Raw genomic sequence first — 20,999 nt, forward strand, 5'->3', positions numbered from 1 at the left:
AGTGGTGTTTCTCTGTATTAATAGTAACCAAATTGAAATTGGGTTGGATAAAACATTCCATCCACAACAACAACAACAAACTATTAAATACTTAAGAATAAATTAAAATGTAAGGACAAAAACAACATAAAATAGGGTGGAGCGATATAGGACCAAAGTTTTTATCTACTATTGAAATTAAATCGAACTAATTTGACTAGGTTGTTATAATTTAAGATGCTAATTGTAATCCTCAGAGTGACACTAACAAAACATTTAAAAATATATAGTAAAGGAAACAAGAAAGGAATCAAAATGGTAAACTAAAAAAATCTAACACAAAAGAAGGCAGTAAGGGAGGAATTAAAAAAAAAAACAAGGATATGACATATAGAAAACAAACAACAAAATGGCAGAAGGAAGTTCTTTCATATCAATGATTACATTAAACAGATTAAACTCTCCAATCAAAAAGCAGAGGATGGCAGAATAGATTTAAAAACAAAACAGTGTGCCTGAGTGGCTCGGTTAAGCGTCCAATTCTTGATTTTGGCTCAAGTCATGATCTCAGGGTTGTGAGATCAAACGCCATGTCAGGCTCTGCGCTGGGCATGGAGCCTGCTTAAGATTGTCTCCCTCTCCTTCTGTCCCTCCCCCTTTCTCCCTCTCTAAAATTAAAAAAAAAAAAACACATGGTCCACTATATTCTGTCTACGAGACACTCTCTTTGCATCCAAAAACACATGTTGAAAGTGGAAGGATGGAAAAAGATATCCCAGGCAAATCATATACCAAAAGAGATCTGGGTAGATATACTGACATCAGACACAGTAGACTTTAAGACAAAAATTGTATAAGAGATAAAAAAGACATTATATAGTGATACAAGGGTCAATCTATCAAGAATATGTAGTAATTATAAACACATATGCACATAACGAGAGTTCCAAAATATAGGAAACAAAACCTGACAGAAATCTTGGGAGAAATAGAAAGTTCAACAATAATAGCTGGAGACTAACCAATAGATCAATTAGACAAAAGATGGACAAGGAAATGGAAAATGTGGACATCACTATATAGCAACCAGACCTGACGGACCTCTACAGAACACCCCACCCAACAACAGCAGAACACCCATTCTCCTGGAGGGCATGTTAAACATTCTTCAGGACAGACCATATGTTAGACGACAAAACAAGTCTCAATAAATTGAAAATGATTGAAATCATACAGAGTATCTTTTCTGACCACAATGGAATGATAATAGAAATATGTACGAATAGCAGAATATTAATAAAAATTAATCATTCATAATGGAAGGAAATCTGGGGGTGTCTGGGTGGCTCAGTTGTTAAGTGTCTGCCTTGGGGTCAGGTCATGATCCCAGGATCCTGGGATCGAGCCCCGCATCGGGCTCCTTGCTTCGCGGGAAGCCGCTTCTCCCTCTCCCACTCCCCCTGCTTGTGTTCCCTCTCTCGCTGTGTCTCTCTTTGTCAAGGAAATAAATAAAATCTTTTTAAAAAAATAGAAGGGAATCTGGAAAATTCACCACTTTGTGGAAATCAAAAACACACTTTTAGGGGCACCTAGGTGTCTCAGTCAGTTATGCATCCGACTCTTGATTTTGGCTCAGGTCATGATCTCAGGGTCATGAGATCGAACCCAACAACAGGCTCAGTGCTCAGCTCGGAGTCTGCTTGAGGTTCTCTTTCTCTCTCCCTCTGCCCCTCTCCCAGCTCACACACGTGCACGTGCTCTCTAAATAAATAAATAAAATCTTTAAAAAAACAAAAACAAACCACACTTTTAAATGACTAATGGGTCAAAAAGAAATCACAAGAAATATTAGAAAATACCTTTATATGATTTTAAAAAAACCCACAACATCCCCAAATGAGAGGTGGTGCTCAGAGGGAAATTTATAGCTATAAATGCCTCAATTAAAAAAGAAGAAGTATCTCGGGGCACCTGGCTGGCTCGATTGGAAGAGTGTGTGACTCTTGATCTCAGGGTCATGAGTTCAAGCCCCATGTTCAGGGTAGAGCTTACTTAAATAAATAAACTTTTTATTTTATTTTTTTAAAGATTTTATTTATTTATTTGAGAGAGAGAGCACAAGCAGGGGGAGTGGCAGAGGGAGAGGGAGAAGCAGGCTCCCCGCTGACCAGGGAACCCAACGAGGGGCTCCATCCCAGGACCCTGAGATCGTGACCCGAGCCGAAGGCAGACACTCAACGGACCGAGCCACCCAGGGGCCCCTACTTAAATAAATAAACTTTTAAAAAAGACTATTTCAAGTTAATAAACTTCCACTTCAAAAAACTAGAAAAAAGAAGAGCAAACTAAACGCAAAGGAAGCAGGACAGAAATAAAGATTAGAGCTGAGATGAACAAAATAGAAAATAGAAAAACAACAGGTATGCTTGGTGGCTCAGCTGGTTAAGCATCTGACTCTTGGTTTTGGCTTGGGTTGTGATCTCAGGGTCATGAGATCACGCCCTGCATTGGGCTCTGCGTTGGGCATGGAGTCTGCTTGGGATTCTCTCTCCCTCTTGAGAGCCTCTGCCCCTCCCACTCATGTTCTCTCTCTTTCTCTCAAATAAATAAATAAATCTTTTTTAAAAAGAAAAGCAACAGATCAATAAAACCAAAAGTTGATTCTCTAAAAAGACTAAGAGAATTTACAAATATTTTGCTAGACAGAACAAGTGAAAAGAGAAAAGACTCGAATTACTAAAATCAGGAATGAAAGTGGGGACCTGGGGCTCCTGGGTGGCTCGGTCAGTTGATCGTCTGCCTTCGACTCAGGTCGTGATTCCAGGGTCTTGGGATCAAGTCCCACATCGGGCTCCTTGCTCAGCGGGGAGCCTGCTTCTCCCTCTACCTGCCTCTCCCCCTGTTTGTGCTCTCTCTTTCTGACAAATAAATAAATAAAATCTTTTAAAAAAAAAGAAAGTGGGGACCTTATAAAATAAAAAAGATCATAAGAGAGTCTTATAAAAAACTGTATGCCAGCAAATTAGATAACTAAGGTGAAATAGGCAAATTCCTGGACAAAAACAAAGAACCAAAACTGACTAAAGAAGAAATAGAAAATCTGAAAAGGCCTATAACAAGGAAAGAGATTGAAGCAGTAATTTAAAAATTTCCAATAAAGAGAAGTCCTGGACCAGTTGACTTCATTGGTGAATTTTATCAAACATTAAAGAACTGATACCATTCATTCTAACATGCTTCCCAAAAACAGAAGAGAAGGGAACCCTCCCTAATTCATTCTTTGAGGCCAGTATTGCCATGATACCAATGCCAGACAAAGATACCATCAGAAAAAAAAAAAAACGTAAAGACCAACAACAATTATAAGTGCAATGCAAACACTTCAGCAAAATACTAGGAAATTAAATCCAAGAGCATATTTAAAGGATTATACACTGTGACTTAATGGGATTTATTGCAGGAATGCAAGCAAGGTAGGTGCAACATATGAAAATCTACGTTAATAGAATAAAGGGGGGAAATCACATGATCATCTCAATTGATACAGAAAAAGAATTTGACAAAATCTAATAGCCCTTCATGGTAAAAAAAAAAAAAAATTCAATAAACAAGGAATAGAAGGAAGTTTCTCAACCCGATAAAGGGCAGCTACGAAAAACCCCCAACTGACATCATACTTAATGGTGAAAGACTGAAAGTTTTTTCTCTAAGATGAGGAGTAGACAAAGATATCAGCTCTCATCACTGCTATTCAACAAAGTACTGGAAGTTTTAACCAAGGCAATTAAGCAAGAAAAAGAACTAAAATGCATCCAAACTGGAAAAGTAGAGGTAAAACTATCTCCACTTGCAGATGACATGATCTTACATATAGAAAATGCTAAAGAATCCACCAAAAAATTATTACAGTTAATAAACTAATTCGGCAAAGTTGCAACATACAAAATAAACACACAAAAATCATTTGTATTTCTATACACCAGTAATGGAAAATTCAGAAATGAAATTAAGGATATAATTATATTTATAGTAGCATCAAAAAGAATAAAAATACTTAGGAATAAATTTAACCAAGCAGGTGCAGGACTTGTACACTTAAAACTATAAAACCTTGTTTAAAGAAATTGAAGGAGACCTAAATACATGGAAAGATATTCTGTGTTCATGGGTCAGAAGACTTAATATTCCCCAAATTGATTTACAGAGTCAACATTATCCCTTTCATTTCCACTGCCTTTTTTTTTTTTTTTTACAGAAGTGGAAAGCTGATCTTCAAGTTCATATGGAATTGCAAAGGTCTCAGAATAGCTAAAACAATCTTGAAAAAGATAAATTTGGAGGACACAAACTTCTTAATTTGAAAACTTACTGCAGAGCTACAGTAATCAAGCTGGTGTGGTATTGGTATAAAGACAGACATGTAGATCAATGGATTAGAATTGAAAGACTAGAAACAAACCTATAGCTCTATGTTCAATTACTTTTCAATAAGGCTACCAAGACTCAGGGGAAAGAATAATCTCTTCAGCAAATGGTGCCGGGACAACTGGGTAACCCCCTGCAAAAGCATGGAGTTGGATTCTTATCTCACAGCTCATAATTGAAGTCCTAAAGGTAAGAAATAAAACTATAAAACTCTTGGAAGAAAACACAGGAGTAATACTTCATGACCTTGGATTTGGCAGTGGATTCTTAGCTATGACACCAAAGCACAACCAACAGAAGAAATAGATAAACTGGATGTCTTCAAAATTAGGAACTATTGTCCATCAGAGGACATTATGAGGAAAGTGAAAAGACAACCTGCAAAATGGGAGAAAATATTTTCAAATCATATATCTGATAAGGACCTAGTGTCCAGAATATATAAAGAGCACTTACAACTCAACAACAAAAAGACAAAGAAGCCAATTAAAAAGTGGTCAGCGGACTTGAACAGACATTTCTCCAAAGAAAAATAGACAAATGCCCCAAAAGCACATGAAAAGATGTTCAACATCATTTATCGTAGGGAAATGCAAATAATAACCCCACATGAGATGCTATAGTATTTAAAAATGGGAAATAATGAACATTGGCAAGCATGTGGAGCCTGGTGGGAATGTAAAATGGTCTGGCTGCTGTGGAAAACAGTTTGGTGGTTCCTCAAAGGGTTAAACACAGAATTCCCACATGACCCAGCAATTCCACTCCTGGGTATATAACTAAAAGAACTGAAAACAGGTGTTCAAACCAATACTTGTACACAAATGCTCAGGGCAATACTATTCCAATCACCAAAGAGTGAAAATCACTCAAATACCTGGCAAGTTATGAATGGATACACAAAATGTGGTCTATCCATGCAGTGGAAGAGTATTTAGCTATAGAAAGGAATTGAAGAAGGACTGACACGTGCTATACATGCCATGGACAAACCTGGAACACAAGCTAAGTGAAAGAAGCCAGTCATAAAAGGCATGTGGTCTCTGATTCAATTTATATGCAACATCTGGAACAGGCACATCCATAGAGACTAAAAGCAGATCCACGGTTGCCAGGGCCTGGGGTGACAGAAGGGTAATGGGAAGTGACTGTGTAATGGCTACATGGTTTCTGTCTGGGGGGACGAAATTAGAACTAAAACAAGTTGAAAACAGAAACTGGAAGTAGATATGGGGGATGGTTGTACAACACGGTGTGGGTACTAATAGCCACTCAATTATATACTTTAAAATGGTTAAAAATGGTCAATGTTATGTTCTATGATTTTTACCCCAATTGACTTAAAAAGGTACATAACAACACTCAAAACAGTTTTACATTTCTTTAGGTACATATAAAGGCATAACTCATTGTCCAGGATGCCCTCCTAGCGGGGAACAGTAATAATGTAAAGGATTGCCAAGGGAAATTTCAGCTTGAAATGTATGTATTTCAGTATGAAATGTATGAATTAAAAATAAATTATTTTGGGGGCGCCTGGGAGGCTCAGTCGGTTAAACATCTGACATTGGCTCAAGTCATGATCCCAGGGTCTTGGTTGGGATCCAGCTCCACATTGAGCTCCCTGCTCAGCGGGGAGTCTGCTTCTCCCTCTCCCTCTGCCCCTCCGCCCCACTTGTTTTCTCTCTCTCAAATAAATAAGTAAAATCTTAAAAATAAATAAATAAATAAATAATTTTTAATAGAAAATTTAAGCTAGTCTGTGCATGGTATAAATTCCGGAGGAAGAGCTTCAGGGGCAAATTTCATGGGAAATTCACTTTCCACCTTATATATTTCTGCATTATTTGAAATTTTAGCAACAGGCATACCATATTTATAATCAGAGCAAGAAATCAAGCAGAAGAGAGCTGGAAGCTGGGGAGGGGAGAACTGATGAAACGGAGACCAAGGCTCGTGCACTGTGATCTGACCCCTCAGCCTCATCTGCTGCCACTTTGTAAATACCTGCAAAAAAGTGAACATAAAAGGGACGAGCAGATTTTTCCAGAGACTTCTAAGAAGGAGACAAAGCCAGCATATTCTGGCAACAACCCAACCAGGCCAGAGTTGGAGTAGGGGAGAGATCCACAAGGAATAGTGGGATCTGGCATCTTGACCATGGCAACCTGGCCCAGATGGACTGAGCCTCAGAGCACCGGCCACACCCCTAGTCTGTGGATCCCTTCTGCACAGGCTGGCGGACCGGGCTGGGAGTGGACGGATCCCTGATGCCCCCTGATGCACAGCTTAGTGCAGCGATGGAGGCCTTTGAGAGACTGATACCAGCGCTGGTCACTGACAGTCATTAAAGGAAGCAATAGGGTCTGCCGCCTAGGACTTTTAACATGAGGCAAGAGTGGTTGTGTGGTTGACAACAGGGTCAGAACCTGTGAGACACCCAATGGCCAGTGCCTCAAATACACAAAAACAGGAGCCATAGACAGAGCATAGCCCAACAAGCAGTGGGCCCCCAGCGAACCCACATGCAGAAGAATGAATGCTAGGACACATGCTAAAGCCAGAGCCAGAATGGCCTTCCAAATCCCAAAGGACTCCCAGCACCTCTGCATCACCTGCGTCTGCCCTTCCGGTCCTAACTCTGAATCCTAGAAACGCAGCTTTCCCTGGGCTCCCAGGACAACTGGCTGCACAAGGCAGGGCAGAGCCAGGTTTTGTGGGACCTGAAGCTTATATAATTTGGAAGTCCTACTTTAAGAAAAAGAATGCAAAATTACAGGCTTGAAATTAGGCAAGTGAGTATGTAGGACAAACAAAGAAATCACAACAAATTGTAAATTTTCAAAACTTGGCAAATACCAAAACATAACATAATGTTTATATTAAGTCACTGTCCCACCTCTATCACGTTTTTCCAACATTTTTTTGCAGCATAATCTGCGATTACTTCTTCGTATGATTTTGCAATATCATTTTTTTAAAGATTTTATTTATTTATTTGACAGAGAGACACAGCGAGAGAGGGAACACAAGCAGGGGGAGTGGGAGAGGGAGAAGCAGGCTTCCCGCTGAGCAGGGAGCCCGATGTGGGGCTCGATCCCAGGACCCTGTGACTATGACCTGAGCCGAAGGCAGACACTTAACAACTGAGCCACCCAGCGCCCCTGCAATATCATTTTTGATAAAAATGTGTTTATTATGGATGCTCCAGATGCATAAAATGTTATTTCTCATGCTGCCTTATGCACTGTTCATAGTAGCTCCACTAGTTGCTGCCCTGAAATCATAGGAATTCTGATCAATTCTCTTTCATAAAATTCAAGCTAAAATAAGAATGTATGTTTTATAATTGTCTCACTGCATTATCAAGTATATTCCCAACAAGACAAAACTTCAGTTTTAATCAGGCATCAGTTGAGAACAGAATCTTCCATTTATGGTTTTACATAAATGGATAACAGGAAGAACTTTCTACAGACCGACTTGTCTCCACACTTTTCAAACCTCCCTTTCCCTCCCCCGCCCACCTACTTCTGGTGCCAGGCACTGGAGGACACGTTCATATCATTCACACCACCGTAGCAGCCTTTGTCCCCGCAAATTCATCCCGTGGCACGGTAACTGGTAGGAGCCATCTCCTAGCTGAATGGCTAGCAAGGACATGTCTAATTCCAAGCGTGCCTGTGAACCAGATAAATCTGCCTCATTTAACCCAAACTAAGTACGCACATCCTAGCTCTGCTTCTCCTTAGTCATGTCCCCAAAGGGGCTGCAGCCCGTCCCACACCCCCCAAGAGAAGGGCGACAAAGGGCGTCAGAGAGGCGGAGACAGAGGCCCTCTCCAATTGCAGCTAAAGGATTTTGCTTTCACAAATTTTACATGAAATCATACTTGCCTGTGAACACAGTGCTTGGGGGCCCTCCCACGGGCTCTGCCACTTAAGCTTCCGGAAATCCAAACTGCCTGTGGGTATTCCTAAAGTAAAACCCCTTACTTGAAGGAGAGTTGTGTGCCTCTCTCTTTGCTGCCACCAGCAGGAGCAGAAAGAAGTGACTGGAAGGTGTAGAAAGAGCAGGACTTAAGATGCCAGTGGGGTCTGAGAAAAATACTGCAAGCAAGAGATAACAGCAGGCCCCCCAAATGACGGGAACCAACAAATGAGGGGACTGGTCAGGCCCTAAGGAGACACGAACAAAATGTGTGTGGATAAGGCCTGAGGAGGGGGAGCCTTGTGCGCAGGTGGGCGGAGTCTAATGAGGGGGGGTGACTAACAGTTGAGGGCGGGGCTAAAGACTAAGGTATCCTAACTGATGGATGAGTGGACTCTGAAGACCGGGGCCATGGACACACAAAATGTGAGTAAGGCCCGCATGGCCGGGGTCTGCCTGGCGGATGATGAGCAGTGACTACAGATGAGTGGGAGACTGGAAATAAGGTGGATGGGCCCGGAAACGAGGGGGCAGGGCCACTTGTGCCGGCCCCCTTTGTTCCCAGCACCACAGACGGGGACAGCAAGGGGAGGGTACCCCACTGAGCATGTCCGTGTTCTTCCCTCCCCGATCAGTCAGAGAAGGCAGCCATAAAGATTCAGTCCTGGTGGCGTGGCAACGTGGTGCGCCGGACGTTACTGCACGCGGCACTCAGGGCCTGGGTCATCCAGTGCTGGTGGAGGTCGATGCAGGCCAAGACGCTGGAGCAGAGACGGCGCCTGGCACTAAGACTCTACACCTGCCAGGAGTGGGCAGTGGTGAAGGTGCAGGCCCAGGTTCGAATGTGGCAGGCCCGCAGACGGTTTCTCCAGGCACGCCAGGCAGCCTGCATCATCCAGTCTCACTGGCGCTGCCATACCAGCCAAAGCCGGGGCCTGATCCGGGGCCGCTATGAGGTCAAAGCCAGCCGGCTGGAGCTGGACATCGAAATCCTCTTGACCTAGGGAGCTAGCAGAGCCAAGGAGACTGGATCTCTCTTCCAATAAAGACACTTACTGACCACAGTCTTGCCCTTTGGAAATCAGACCCATAAAAGAGGGATCAGCCCCTAAATAATGGTCTAGAGCCCGTCTCAGGGCACGCCACCCTAGGTCCTTGCACCTACTGCAAACCTGAGCCATCTTGCACCCAAAAGAGACCCCAGGGGCCCAGGACAGGCTCTGACACCTTAGCCAGCCTGATCCCAGCTCCACAAGCAGGGCTATGCACTGGGCTGAATCCTTCTGCAGCCCCTCCCTGGGCTTCTCCATTCAGGGGAGGACACCAGACAGTCAGGCCGCAGCCAGAGCCGGCTGGGAAGGCCAGGATTCCACAGCCCTGTGCGGGGCACGGCCCTCAGGGCCGGTGCAGGCTTGGCAGGGAGCCAGGAGGACAGGGCACCCAGCTGAGTAACAGCAGGCCAGGCGCTGTGCCCCACTGGGGGATAGTCTGCCGGAGTCAGCCCTGGGGAAGGCCGGGGCAGGGACTGAGGAGCAGCAAGCTGTGCCTGCCCGTTCGGCCCCAGGGCCTGAGACAAGGCTTCCCTCCCCTCTGCCGGCCTCTCCCTGAGAGAACCAGGTGCGGTGGGGGGGGGAGAGAAAGCACAGGGAGGTGGGGCTGAGGAAACAAGCGGAGGGAGAGTAGGGGTGGGCGGGGGAAGGACTGTCCCAATGCCACTGGAAGTCATTGGTTTGGGGATACAACCTCTAAATCTTACCACATCCTCAGAAGCAGCTGTTCTGGCATCCCCCCCAAGGTCCCCCGTATTGGCCCCAACCCTCCCACAGATGGCTACAGCCTCTACAAGACCTGCCTCAAGGGGGTGCCAATGGGCCTCCGAGGGCTGAGGCTCCTGCTAACACTGAGCCCTCTAGGGTCAGCCCTCCGTGTACCAGGCTCTCACAGCCTCTGCTTTAGCATTAAAGCAGGTCCCTCGGCTCTGCCTCTGAACCTGCCTCCTGGAAGCCTGAGGCTCGTGACCCTCCCTAGGGGTCTGCGATGGGTGGCCTTGCCTGAGGGGTGGGAGGACCAGTTGGAGAGGTGTACAGATGTCAGAGGTCCTCATGGGCCTTGCAGCTGGGTAAGGCTTTCCCTCCCCTCAGGGGCGCCTGTGTGCGGGCGTGTGTGTGTTTGGGGCTCAGGGGAGGGTGTCTCCAGAACAACTGTGGCAGGTCTGGGGGTTCAGGGATCAGTCTGACACCCAATGCCTTCAGTAGCTGCAGGTGGCAATGATGCAGCCAGGTACCTTGCTCTTCCAAAGGAGCCCCTTCAGGAACTTTGGACATGGCTCTCATCTGCCCGCCTTGCAGGAGTGAGTGGTAGGAGACTAGTTAGGTCTGCGTGCTGCACATGATGGAATTCTGCATGCCTATGCCTGCAGGCGCCACCCCTGCAGTGAGAAGTAGTTAAATCCAAGGTTGGCAAGGCTTTAAGTCTCTGATTCTCAACCTACAGTGGACATTGGAATCCTCTGGGACACAAAACATACCAACGCCTGGGCCCACCCAGAGATTCTGCTTTAAGTAGTCTGGGGAGACGCCTGGACACTGGAGTTCAGTGTGCAGCCACGATTTGGAAACCGCTGAGTTAAGCCCTTCCCAGCCCCAGGCAGAGGAAGTGAATGAGACATAGGATGGGAGTCCACAGAAAGGATCCCCTTAGGGGCCTGGTCAGCTAGCGTTGGCCTGGGTGGGGGGAGCCACGGATACATCCTCGGCAGAGGTGAGGCTGCAGGTGGGGCTTTCAGGGGCAGACACCTTCATGGAACATCACAGACCCTCCCTTCTCTTCCCCACTGTCATTGAGAATTGGGCTGCTGAAGGAACTCTCCCTTACACTAACAGAATTGAGGTTTGGGGGGGGTGATGCTTGCAGACTTGGGGCAGGAGGGGGCCTGAGGGCACTCTGGAGGACTTTGTATCCCCATTCTTGCTCCTCTCCCAGGTGACACTGTGTCCCCAAGAGATATGTGCCCTAGGCCTGATCAACAAAGAAATATATTGACCCTCAGACTGGTCCAGCATACTGGGCCCCTAAGAAGATAGTTCAGCAAGTGGGCCCATCCCCTACTGGTCCCTTCCAGCCCTGAAAAAGGATTCCCAGGTGGCATTTCATCTCCTTGCTCCCAGGATGCCCACCCCATGCTCTCAAGCCCCTCACCCGATACATCTTCAACCTCAGTTCTGATCCCACCATTCAGGGTCTCCATCCTGCCTTGTCTTCTGCTTCTCTCTGTCCCACATGGCAAACCCAAAATGAGATGGCACTGTGCAATTTCAAGATTTACAGTAAAGCTACAGTAATCAAGACAGTGTGGTATTGTTGAAAGAACAGACAAATAGATCAATGGGATGGAAGAGAGAGCCCAGAAATAGGTCCACACAGATACAGTCAACTGAACTTTGAAAACAGAACAAAGGCAATCCAACGGAGAAAGTCTTCACAACAAATGATGTTGAAAAAACTGGACATCCACATTCAAAAAAAAAGTGAAGCTAGTCATAGAGCTTACACCCGTCACAAAAATTAACTCAGAATGGATCACAGAAGTGTAGTGCTCCTAGAGAAATGAAAGAAATTACTCACAAGCTGGACTTCATTAAAATAAAAACTTCTGTTCTGCAAAGACACTGCTGAGAGAATGAGAAGACAAGCCACAAACTGGAAGAAAATATTTGCAAAAGACACATCTGATAAAGATTTGTTATCTAAAAATGACAAAGGACCCTGAAAACTCAACACTAAGAAAATGAACAACTCATTAAAAATTAAGAAAAGCCCTGAGCAGATACTTCACCTGAAAAGATGTACAGATGGCAAATTGGCCTATTAAAAGATGTGCAACATCATATGTTATTACAGAATTGAAAATTAAAAATGAAATAACCTTATACATCTATTATTAGAAAGTCTAAAGTCCAAAACACTGACAGCACCAAATGCTGGCTAAGATGTGGAGCAACAGGAACTCTCATTCAGTGCTGGTGGGAATGCAAAATGGCACAGCCACTCTGGAAGACAGTGTGGCAGTTTAATACAAAACTAAAGTAGGCTGCCCATGTGATCCAGCAATTGAGCTTCTTTGAATTTACTCAAGTGAGTTGAAAACATATGTCTACACAAAAATCTGCATATGAATGTTTACAGCAGTTGTATTCATAATTGTCAAAAGTTGAAAGCAACCAAGAAGTCCTTCCAAAGGGTAAACTGATAAACTTACTGTGGTACATCCACACCACAATGGAATATTTAGTGAGAAAAAGAAATGAGCTGTCAAGCCACGAAAAAGACATGGAGGAAACTTAAATGCATATTGTGAAGTAAAAGTGGTCTGGGAAGGCTACATATTACATGATTCATGATTCCAACTATATGACATTCTGGAAAAGGCAAACTATAGAGAGGGTAAATGATTGGCAGGTGTTTGGTGGAGGAAATGAGGGATAAATAGGTGAAGCATAGGAGAGTTTTATGGTATTAGAACTATTCTGGGGGCGCCTGGGTGGCTCAGTCATTAAGCGTATGCCTTTGGCTCAGGTCATGATCCCAGGATTGTGGGATCGAGCCCTGCATCAGGCTCCCCGCTCTGCGGGAAGCCTGCTTCTCTCTCTCCTGCTCCCCCTGCTTGTGTTCCCTCTCTGGCTGTGTCTCTCTCTGTCAAATAAATAAAAATAAAAAATAAATAAAAAAAAGAACTATTCTGTATGATATTATAAATGCAGATACATGAAATTATATATTTGACAAAAACCATAGAGCTACATACACAAAGTGAACTCTAATATAAATTATGGACTTTAGTTAATAATAATGTATCAATATCAGTTTGTCAATTATAATAAATGTACCACACTAATGCAAGATGTTAATAATAAGTTAAACTGTGTGCAGCAGGATGGGGAGCAGGGAGCCATGGGAACTCTATTTTCTGCTCAATTTTTCCATAAACCTAAAAATGCTCTAAAAGGAAAATCTGTTAATAAAAAATAAAAGGCATAATGATTAGAACAAAAGTGCCAAGGCTGTCTGCATTTTTAAACAGCCTGATTATGTCTATAGAAAGTCATAAAGAATCTACCCAAAAAGCTACTTGAATACATGAGTTTAGAACAGTCATGGGATATAAAAATCAGTTGTCCAAAGAAGATATACAAATGGCCAACAAGCACATGAAATGATGTGCAACATCACTGGTCATTAGGGAAATGCAAATCAAAACCACAATGAGATACCACTTCATACCCATTAGGATGAATTTTATTAAAAAACAAAAAACCAAAATAACAAGTGTTGGCAAGGATGTGGAGAAACTGGAACATTTGTGTACTGCTGGAGGGAATGCAAAATGGTACAGCTGTTGTAAAAAATGGTATGGCAATTCTCAAAATATTAAAAATGGAATTACCATATGACCCAGTAAGCCTAATTCTGGGTATATACCCAAAAGAAATGAAAGAAGAAATTCAACAGATACTCATACACACATGATCATAGCAACATATTTGCAATAGTCAAAAAGTGGAAGCAACCCAAGTGTCCATTGATAGATGTAGCACATATGGAATGTTTTTCTGCCTTCAAAAAGAAGGAAATTTTGACATAATTTACCATATGAATGAACCCTGAGGACATAATGCTAAATGAAATAAACCAGTCACAAAAGAACAAACACTGTATGATTCCTCTTATATGAAACTTCTAGAGTAGTCAAATTCATAGAGGCAGAAAGTAGAATGGTGTTTGCCAGGGGTAGCGGGAGGAGGGAATGGGAAGTTAGTGTTTAATGGGTACAGAGTCAGGTGGAGAAGATGAAACAGATTTGGATTTGGATGGTAGTGATGGTTACATAACAATGTGAATGTATTTAACCCCATAGAAATGTACTCTTAAAAATAGTTAAGATAGCAAATTTTATGTCATGTATATTTTACCACAGTAAAAAAGTAAGTTGTATCTAACAACAAACTTCAAACTGAAATTAAACTTAAAAAAGCATTTCCAATAGCATCAAAAAAATCAAATGCAGGGGTACCTGGGTGGCGCAGTCAGTTAAGCATCTGACTTTGGCTCAGATCATGATCTCAGAGTCCTGGGATCTGGCCAGTGGAGTCTGCTTGTCTCTCTCCCTCTGCCCTTTCCCCCACTCATGCTCTCTCTCTCTAATAAATAAAATCTTTAAAAAATCAAATGCCTAAGAAACAGCATAAATAGAAGACTCCTAGGGGTGCCTGGGTGGCTCAGTTGTTAAAGCGTCTGCCTTCGGCTCAGGTCATGATCCCAGGGTCCTGGGATGGAGCCCCGCATCGGGCTCCCTGCTCTGCGAGAAGCCTGCTTCTCCCTCTCCCTCTCCCACTCCCCCTGCTTGTGTTCCCTCTCTTGCTGTCTCTCTCTCTCTGTCAAATAAAATCTTTAAAAAAAAAAAAATAGAAGACTCCTACACTGAAAACTATACAACACTGCTGAGAGAAATTAAAGACTGAAATAAATAAAAAGATATGCCATTATTCATGAACTGAATGACAATACTGTTAAGATTACAGTTTCCCACAAATTGATCTATATATTCAATGCAATCCCAAACAAAATTCTAAAAGATTGTTTCTGTAAAATTCAAAAGGCTGATTCTAAAAACCTATATTGAAATGAAGAGGACCTAGAACAACCAAGACAATCTTGAAAAAAATAAAAAAAAATGAAGGGCTTACCGGACCTGACTTCAAGATTTACCGTAAGCTCAGTAATTAAGACAGTGTGGTGTTTATTAGGGTAAAAAATACATCAATGAGACAAAATAGAATCTGGAAATAGTCCCACCCATTTATGGTCAACTAATTTTTAAAAAGGGTGCCAATATAATTCAGTGAGGAAAGTAGAGTCTTTTTAACAAAGATGCTGGAACAACTGAATATCCATAAGGATTAAGCTAATATTGGCCCCTATCTCACATCACAAGCAAAAATTAATTCAACAAAGATCTAAGTCCTAAATGTAAGAGCTAAAAGAAAAGTTTCTAGATAAAAAGCAGGAGTGGAGCAATATCAGTGAAAATGCAAAGCAGGTAGGTCCAAGGGCCCATTCCTCCACAGAAACATCAAAAAGTCAAACAAAAACTATCAGAATCAACTTTGTCTGCACTCTGGAAAACAGTCAAAAGTTTACAGCAACCAAATGAATGTTGATTAAAGAAAAAGGCTTTTTTTTTTTTTTTTTTTTTTTTTTAAAGTAGGCTCCATGCCCAGCATGGAGCCCAACACAGGGCTTGAACTCACAACCCTGAAATCAAGAGTCAGACACTTAATCAACTGAGCCACTCAGGCACCCCAAAGAAAAATACAATTTAAAAACAGTAGGAAGATTTTGTGGAATTTTTATTTTCCATTGTTCCATTCCCCCACCCCCCGTCTACAGAATGAGGGCTGTCTTGAAGATGGCAGCCCACATCCTCAGTGCAGGAACTGGTTACTGATTCCAGAGCAAAGCAGACCATACTCCACGGAATTGTGTTTGCTGGTCTAATTTGTCCAAGTGTTACCTGAAGGACTAATGCAAGGCACTTGCTTTTGGTTTGCCTATCTCAGAGTTCATTTGGGGTGGAAAAGCAGTAAGCATTCCTGGAACAATATAAGGCAGGTGAACAACCTCAGCTGCCTGGGGAAAAAGATTATAGTTGAGGCATACAGTAGAGTGCTAAAAGCCTCACAGGAAAATCTGGGGATAGTTTCTTTCAGAAATTAGGGCATTCAAAGTGCCTGTGTATACTGGGAGTTTTAAAAAGTTGTGTTCATGACCAGGGCAAGACTTATGCCCAGAAAACACCTGCAAAGACCTGAAAACCCCTGCAAAGACCTGAAGCTTTTACCTCTCTCTGATCTCTAAGCTAAGAGCAAACAGGAAGTGAAGGCTAAGGCAGAGTCCTACATGGCCTGGCTAAGTGTTGAAGGAGTGTCCCAGTGCAGAAACACTTTGCAAAAACCCGGGGAGTCCTTTTTCTTTTCTTTGTTTCTTCTCTCTCCTGGCATTCAAGAAATTTTCCAATAAATCACTAGCTGAACACAGCTAAAGGAAGACAGACTTCAGAGACCACATATTAAGGAGAACACAGACTTAAAATAATAATTTAGAAAAGTCAATAACCAAACAACCAAAGCCCACAGCAAGCCATAAAAAGATAACTTGGGGAGAGAGAAGATTCTGATTTCCAGAGTTACCACATTATAATCAAAACGTTCAGTTTTCAACAAAAAAGTTACAAAACATGCAAAGAAACAGGGAAGTATGACCCATTCACAGAAGAAATTAACATAAATTGTCCCTGAGGAAGCACAGACATTGAACCAACCAGACAAAGACTCTAAATCAACTGTCTTAAATATTCTCAAAGAGCTATAGGAAACCATGGACAAAGAGCTAACGGAAACTGGGACAACAACGTATGAACAAATAGAGAATACTGACAAAGAGAAAGAAATTATAAAAAGGCACCAAATAGAAATTCTGGTGTTGAAATGTACAATAACCAATATGAAAACTACAAGAGGGTTTCAATAGCAGATTTAAGCAGGCAGAAGAAAGAATCCATGAACTTGAAGATAGGCCAACTGAATTATCCAGTCTGAGGAGAAGAAATAAAAAGAGAACAGAGAAAAATGAATAGAGCTTAAGAGAATGAGACACGATCAAAAGTCTAAAATATGCATAACAGGAGCCCAGATTAAGAGGAGAGAGAAAAGGGGGCAGACAGAATATCTGAAGACACAGTGGCTAAAAACTTCCCAAATTTAATAAAATAAAATAATCTAAATCTCCTAGAAGTTCAATAAACTCCAAGAAAGATAAACATAAAGAAACCCACACTGAGACACTTTATAATTAAATTGTCTAAGGCAAATGACAAAAAGAGAATCTTGAAATTAACAAAAGAAAAATTCATCATGCATAAAAGACCCTTAGTAAAATCAACAGATTTTTCATCAGAAACCAGGGAGACCAGAAGGGAGTAGGATGATAGTTTTAAAGAGCTAAAAGAAAAATCTGTCAACCAAAAATTCCATATTCAGCAAAACTCTCTTTCAAAAATGAAGGAGAAATTAAGACTTTCCCAGAAAGCTGAAAGTGAGCACCACAAATAGACTGCCTATAAGAAATACTAAAGGGTGTACTTCAGACTGAAATGAAAGGACACTAGACAGTATTTTAAAGCCTTATCAGGATATAAAGAACTCCAGTAAAGGTGACTATACACATAAAAATAAAAGCTAGTATTATTGTGTGGGCCTTTTTTTTTTTTTCATTTGTAGTTCTTCTTTTTATTTCCTATATTATTTAAAAGACAAATGTATGAAAGAATAATATATCAATGTAAATGAACACAATGCATAATGATAGAATTTGTGGCAATAACAACTTTGGGGGAATGGAGCTTTTTGGACAAAATTTTTATATGCTACTGAAGCTAAGTTGGTATCAATTCAAATTAGATGGTTATAAATTTAGGATGTTAATATTAATCCCCTCATAAACACTAAGAAAATATCTTTTTAAAAATACACAAAAACATTTGGGCTCCTGGGTGGCTCAGTTGGTTAAGCATCTGCCTTCGGCTCAGGTCATGATTCCAGGATCCTGGGATCGAGTCCCTCATTGGGCTCCCTGCTCAGTGGGGAGCCTGCTTCTCCCTCTCCCACTCCCCCTGCTTGTGCTCTCTCTTTCTTTCTGTCAAATAAATAAATAAAATCTTAAAAAAATAGTAAACAAAAGAGCCGTAATGGCTGCATTATTACTATTATAAAATGTCTATATTAAAAATAAATATCTCAAATTAAATAACCTAACTTTAAATCTTCTAGGACTAAAAACAGAAGAGTAAACTAAACCCAAAGATAGCAGAGGGATGAAAATAATAAAAATTAGAGTGGAGATAAACGAAATAGAGAATACGAAAATGATAGAATCAATAAAACAAAAAATTGGTTCTTTGAGATCAAAATTGACAAACCTTTATCTAGACTTACCAAGAGAGAAAGAGAGATATAAATAACTAAAATAAAAAAAAGAAAATGAGTCCATTACTACTGACTCTAAAGATAAAAGAATTATACCCCAGTGGTGGGCTTGCTGCCACAGACCTAAAGCAGTCCAGCCCACCTGTGGACCTGGCAGGAGCGCTACTCACACCCCTGGTAGTGGACCCACCACACGCCAATACAATAAGGTAGTAGGAGATGTTAATACCCCACTCTCAGTAATGGGTAAATCATCCAGACAGAAAATCAATAAGGAAACAGCAGAACTGAACAACGCTATAGACCAAATGGATCTAATAGGTATATGCAAAACATTCCCCCCAACGGCAGCAGCATATTCATTCTCCTCAAGTGCACACAGAATATTCTCCAGGATAGATCATATGCTAGGTCACAAAACAAATCTTAATGAACGGAAGAAGAGTGAACTCCTTCCAAGTATCTTTTCCAATCACAATGCAACGAAAACAGAAATCAATAATAGAAAGAAAAGGGGAAAATTCAATAATACATAGAAATTAAACAACAAACTCTTAACCATTGGGCCAAAGAAGAAATAAAAAAGGAAATTAGAAAATATACTGAGAGACAAACAAAAGTCGAAAGACCACATACCACATACTTTACGAGATGTAGCAAAAGCAGTTATACGAAGGAAATTTATAGCAATCAATGTCTACCTAAAATAGAAGATCTCAAACAACCTAATTTTATGCCCCAAGGAACTAGAAAAAGAACAAACTAAACCCAAAATTAGTTGAAGGAAGAAAATAGATTAAAGCAGAAATAAATGAAACAGAATAGAAAAATTTTAAAATTGATGAAACTAAGGGTTGTTTTTTTTTTTTTAAGATAAACAAAATCAACAAACCCTTAGCTGGACTAATTAAGAAAAAGAAGATTCAAATAAAATTGTGAGTAAAAGAGGAGATTTTACAACTGATGCTATAGAAATAAAAAGAATCATAAGGGACTATTATGCATAATTATATGCCAACAGATTGGACAATGCAGAAGAAATGAAAAAATTCCTAGAAACATACAATCTATCAAGACTGAACCAAGAAATAGAAAGCCTGGACAGACCAGTAACAAATAGGGAGGCAAAAGTAGCAATCAAAACACTCCCACAAATAAGAGTCCAAAACCAGATAGTTTCATGGGTGAATTCTACCAAACACTTAAAGAAAAATTAATAACAAACCTTAAACGCTCACAAATTTGTTTTATGAGATCAACATTACCCTGATACAAAGGTCAAAAACACCACAAGAGAAGAGAACTTCAGGCCAATATTCTTGATGAATATAGATGTAAAACTCCTCAAAAAAAAAAAAAAATACTAGCAAACCAGGGTACGTGGGTGGTTCAGTCGGTTTAGCGTCTAACTTTGGCTTCGGTCATGATCTCAAGGTCTTGGGATTGGGCCCAGCGCCAGGCTTCATGCTCAGTGGGAAGTCTGCTTTCCCCTCTCCGTCTGCCCTTCCCCTGGCTCTTGCACTCTACCTCTCAAATGAATAAAGTCTTTAAAAAAAGCAAACCTTAAAAAAAAATGCTAGCAAGCCAAATTTAGTAGATTAAAAGGATCATACACCATAGCCAAGTAGGATTTATCCCTGTATCCCTGAAATACAAAGATCCCTACATACACGAATCAATCAGTGTGAGATACCACATTAACAGAAGAAAGAATAAAAGTCACATGATTACATTTCAAGATGCAGAAAAACATTAGACAAAATTCAACAGCCTTTCATCATTTAAAAAAACCCAACAAATTAGGTATAGAAGGAGCTTACCTCAACACAATAAGGGACATTTATGAAAAGCCCACAGTTAACATCATACTCAGTGGTGAAAAGATGAAAGCCTTTCCTCTTAAGATTTGGAACGAGGAATGGAAATCCACTCTTCTCTCTTCTATTCAACATAGTACCAGAAGTCCTAGACAGATCAATTAGTCAAGAAAAATAAATAAATAAAAGGACTCTAAATCCAAAAGAAAAAAGTAAAATTATCTGTTTACAGATGACATGATCTTATATGTTAAAAACCCTAAAGACTACACACACACACACACACACAGAGGCAATATATACATACAGCCTGTTAGAACTAATAAACACTTCTAGTAAAGTTGCAGAATATAAAATCAACAAATAAAAATCAGTTGCCTTTCTAAATAAATCTTTTTAAAAGTGGGGGGAGGGTGCCTGGGTGGCTTAGTCATGATCTTGATTCGGGCTCAGGTCATGATCTCAGGGTTGTGGGATCGAGCCCTGCATTGGGCTCCATGCTCAGCTGGGAGCCTGCTTGAGATTCTCTGCCCCTCCCCCTGCTCACATGCTCTCTTTCCCTCTCAAGTAAATAAATAAATAAATAAATAAATAAATAAATAAATAAATATATTTTTAAAATCAGGCCAATATTTTTACACTAACAATATTATACACTAACAATGGCCTATCTGAAAAGGAAATTAGGAAAATAATCCCATTTACGATAGCATCAAAAAGAATAAAATACCTGGAAATAAACTTAGCCAAAGAGGTGAAAGACATGTACACTTAAAACTATAAAACACTGATGAGAGAAATTAAAGAC

The 20,999-nt window shown here is 41.1% G+C and overlaps 1 protein-coding gene and 1 long non-coding RNA gene across 3 annotated transcripts in view; one reads left to right on the forward strand and one right to left on the reverse strand.

The window, feature by feature from the left end:
- The window catches only part of LOC144380061 (uncharacterized), a 29,677-nt gene extending 9,140 nt beyond the window's left edge, over positions 1-20,537 (reverse strand). For both annotated transcript variants that reach the window (XR_013443814.1, XR_013443812.1), the window contains exon 1: positions 20,195-20,537. This is a non-coding gene — a long non-coding RNA (uncharacterized LOC144380061). The remainder of the gene's footprint in view (positions 1-20,194) is intronic.
- IQCF6 (IQ motif containing F6) lies at positions 8,746-9,338 on the forward strand. Its single transcript, XM_078061647.1, has 2 exons — positions 8,746-8,760; positions 8,970-9,338. Exons 1-2 carry the CDS (start codon positions 8,746-8,748, stop codon positions 9,336-9,338), a joined length of 384 nt encoding a protein of 127 aa, XP_077917773.1.
- Positions 20,538-20,999: the final 462 nt, after the last annotated feature.

Source organism: Halichoerus grypus, chromosome 1, assembly GCF_964656455.1.
Source record: "Halichoerus grypus chromosome 1, mHalGry1.hap1.1, whole genome shotgun sequence".
NCBI classification, from domain to species: Eukaryota; Metazoa; Chordata; class Mammalia; order Carnivora; family Phocidae; genus Halichoerus; species Halichoerus grypus.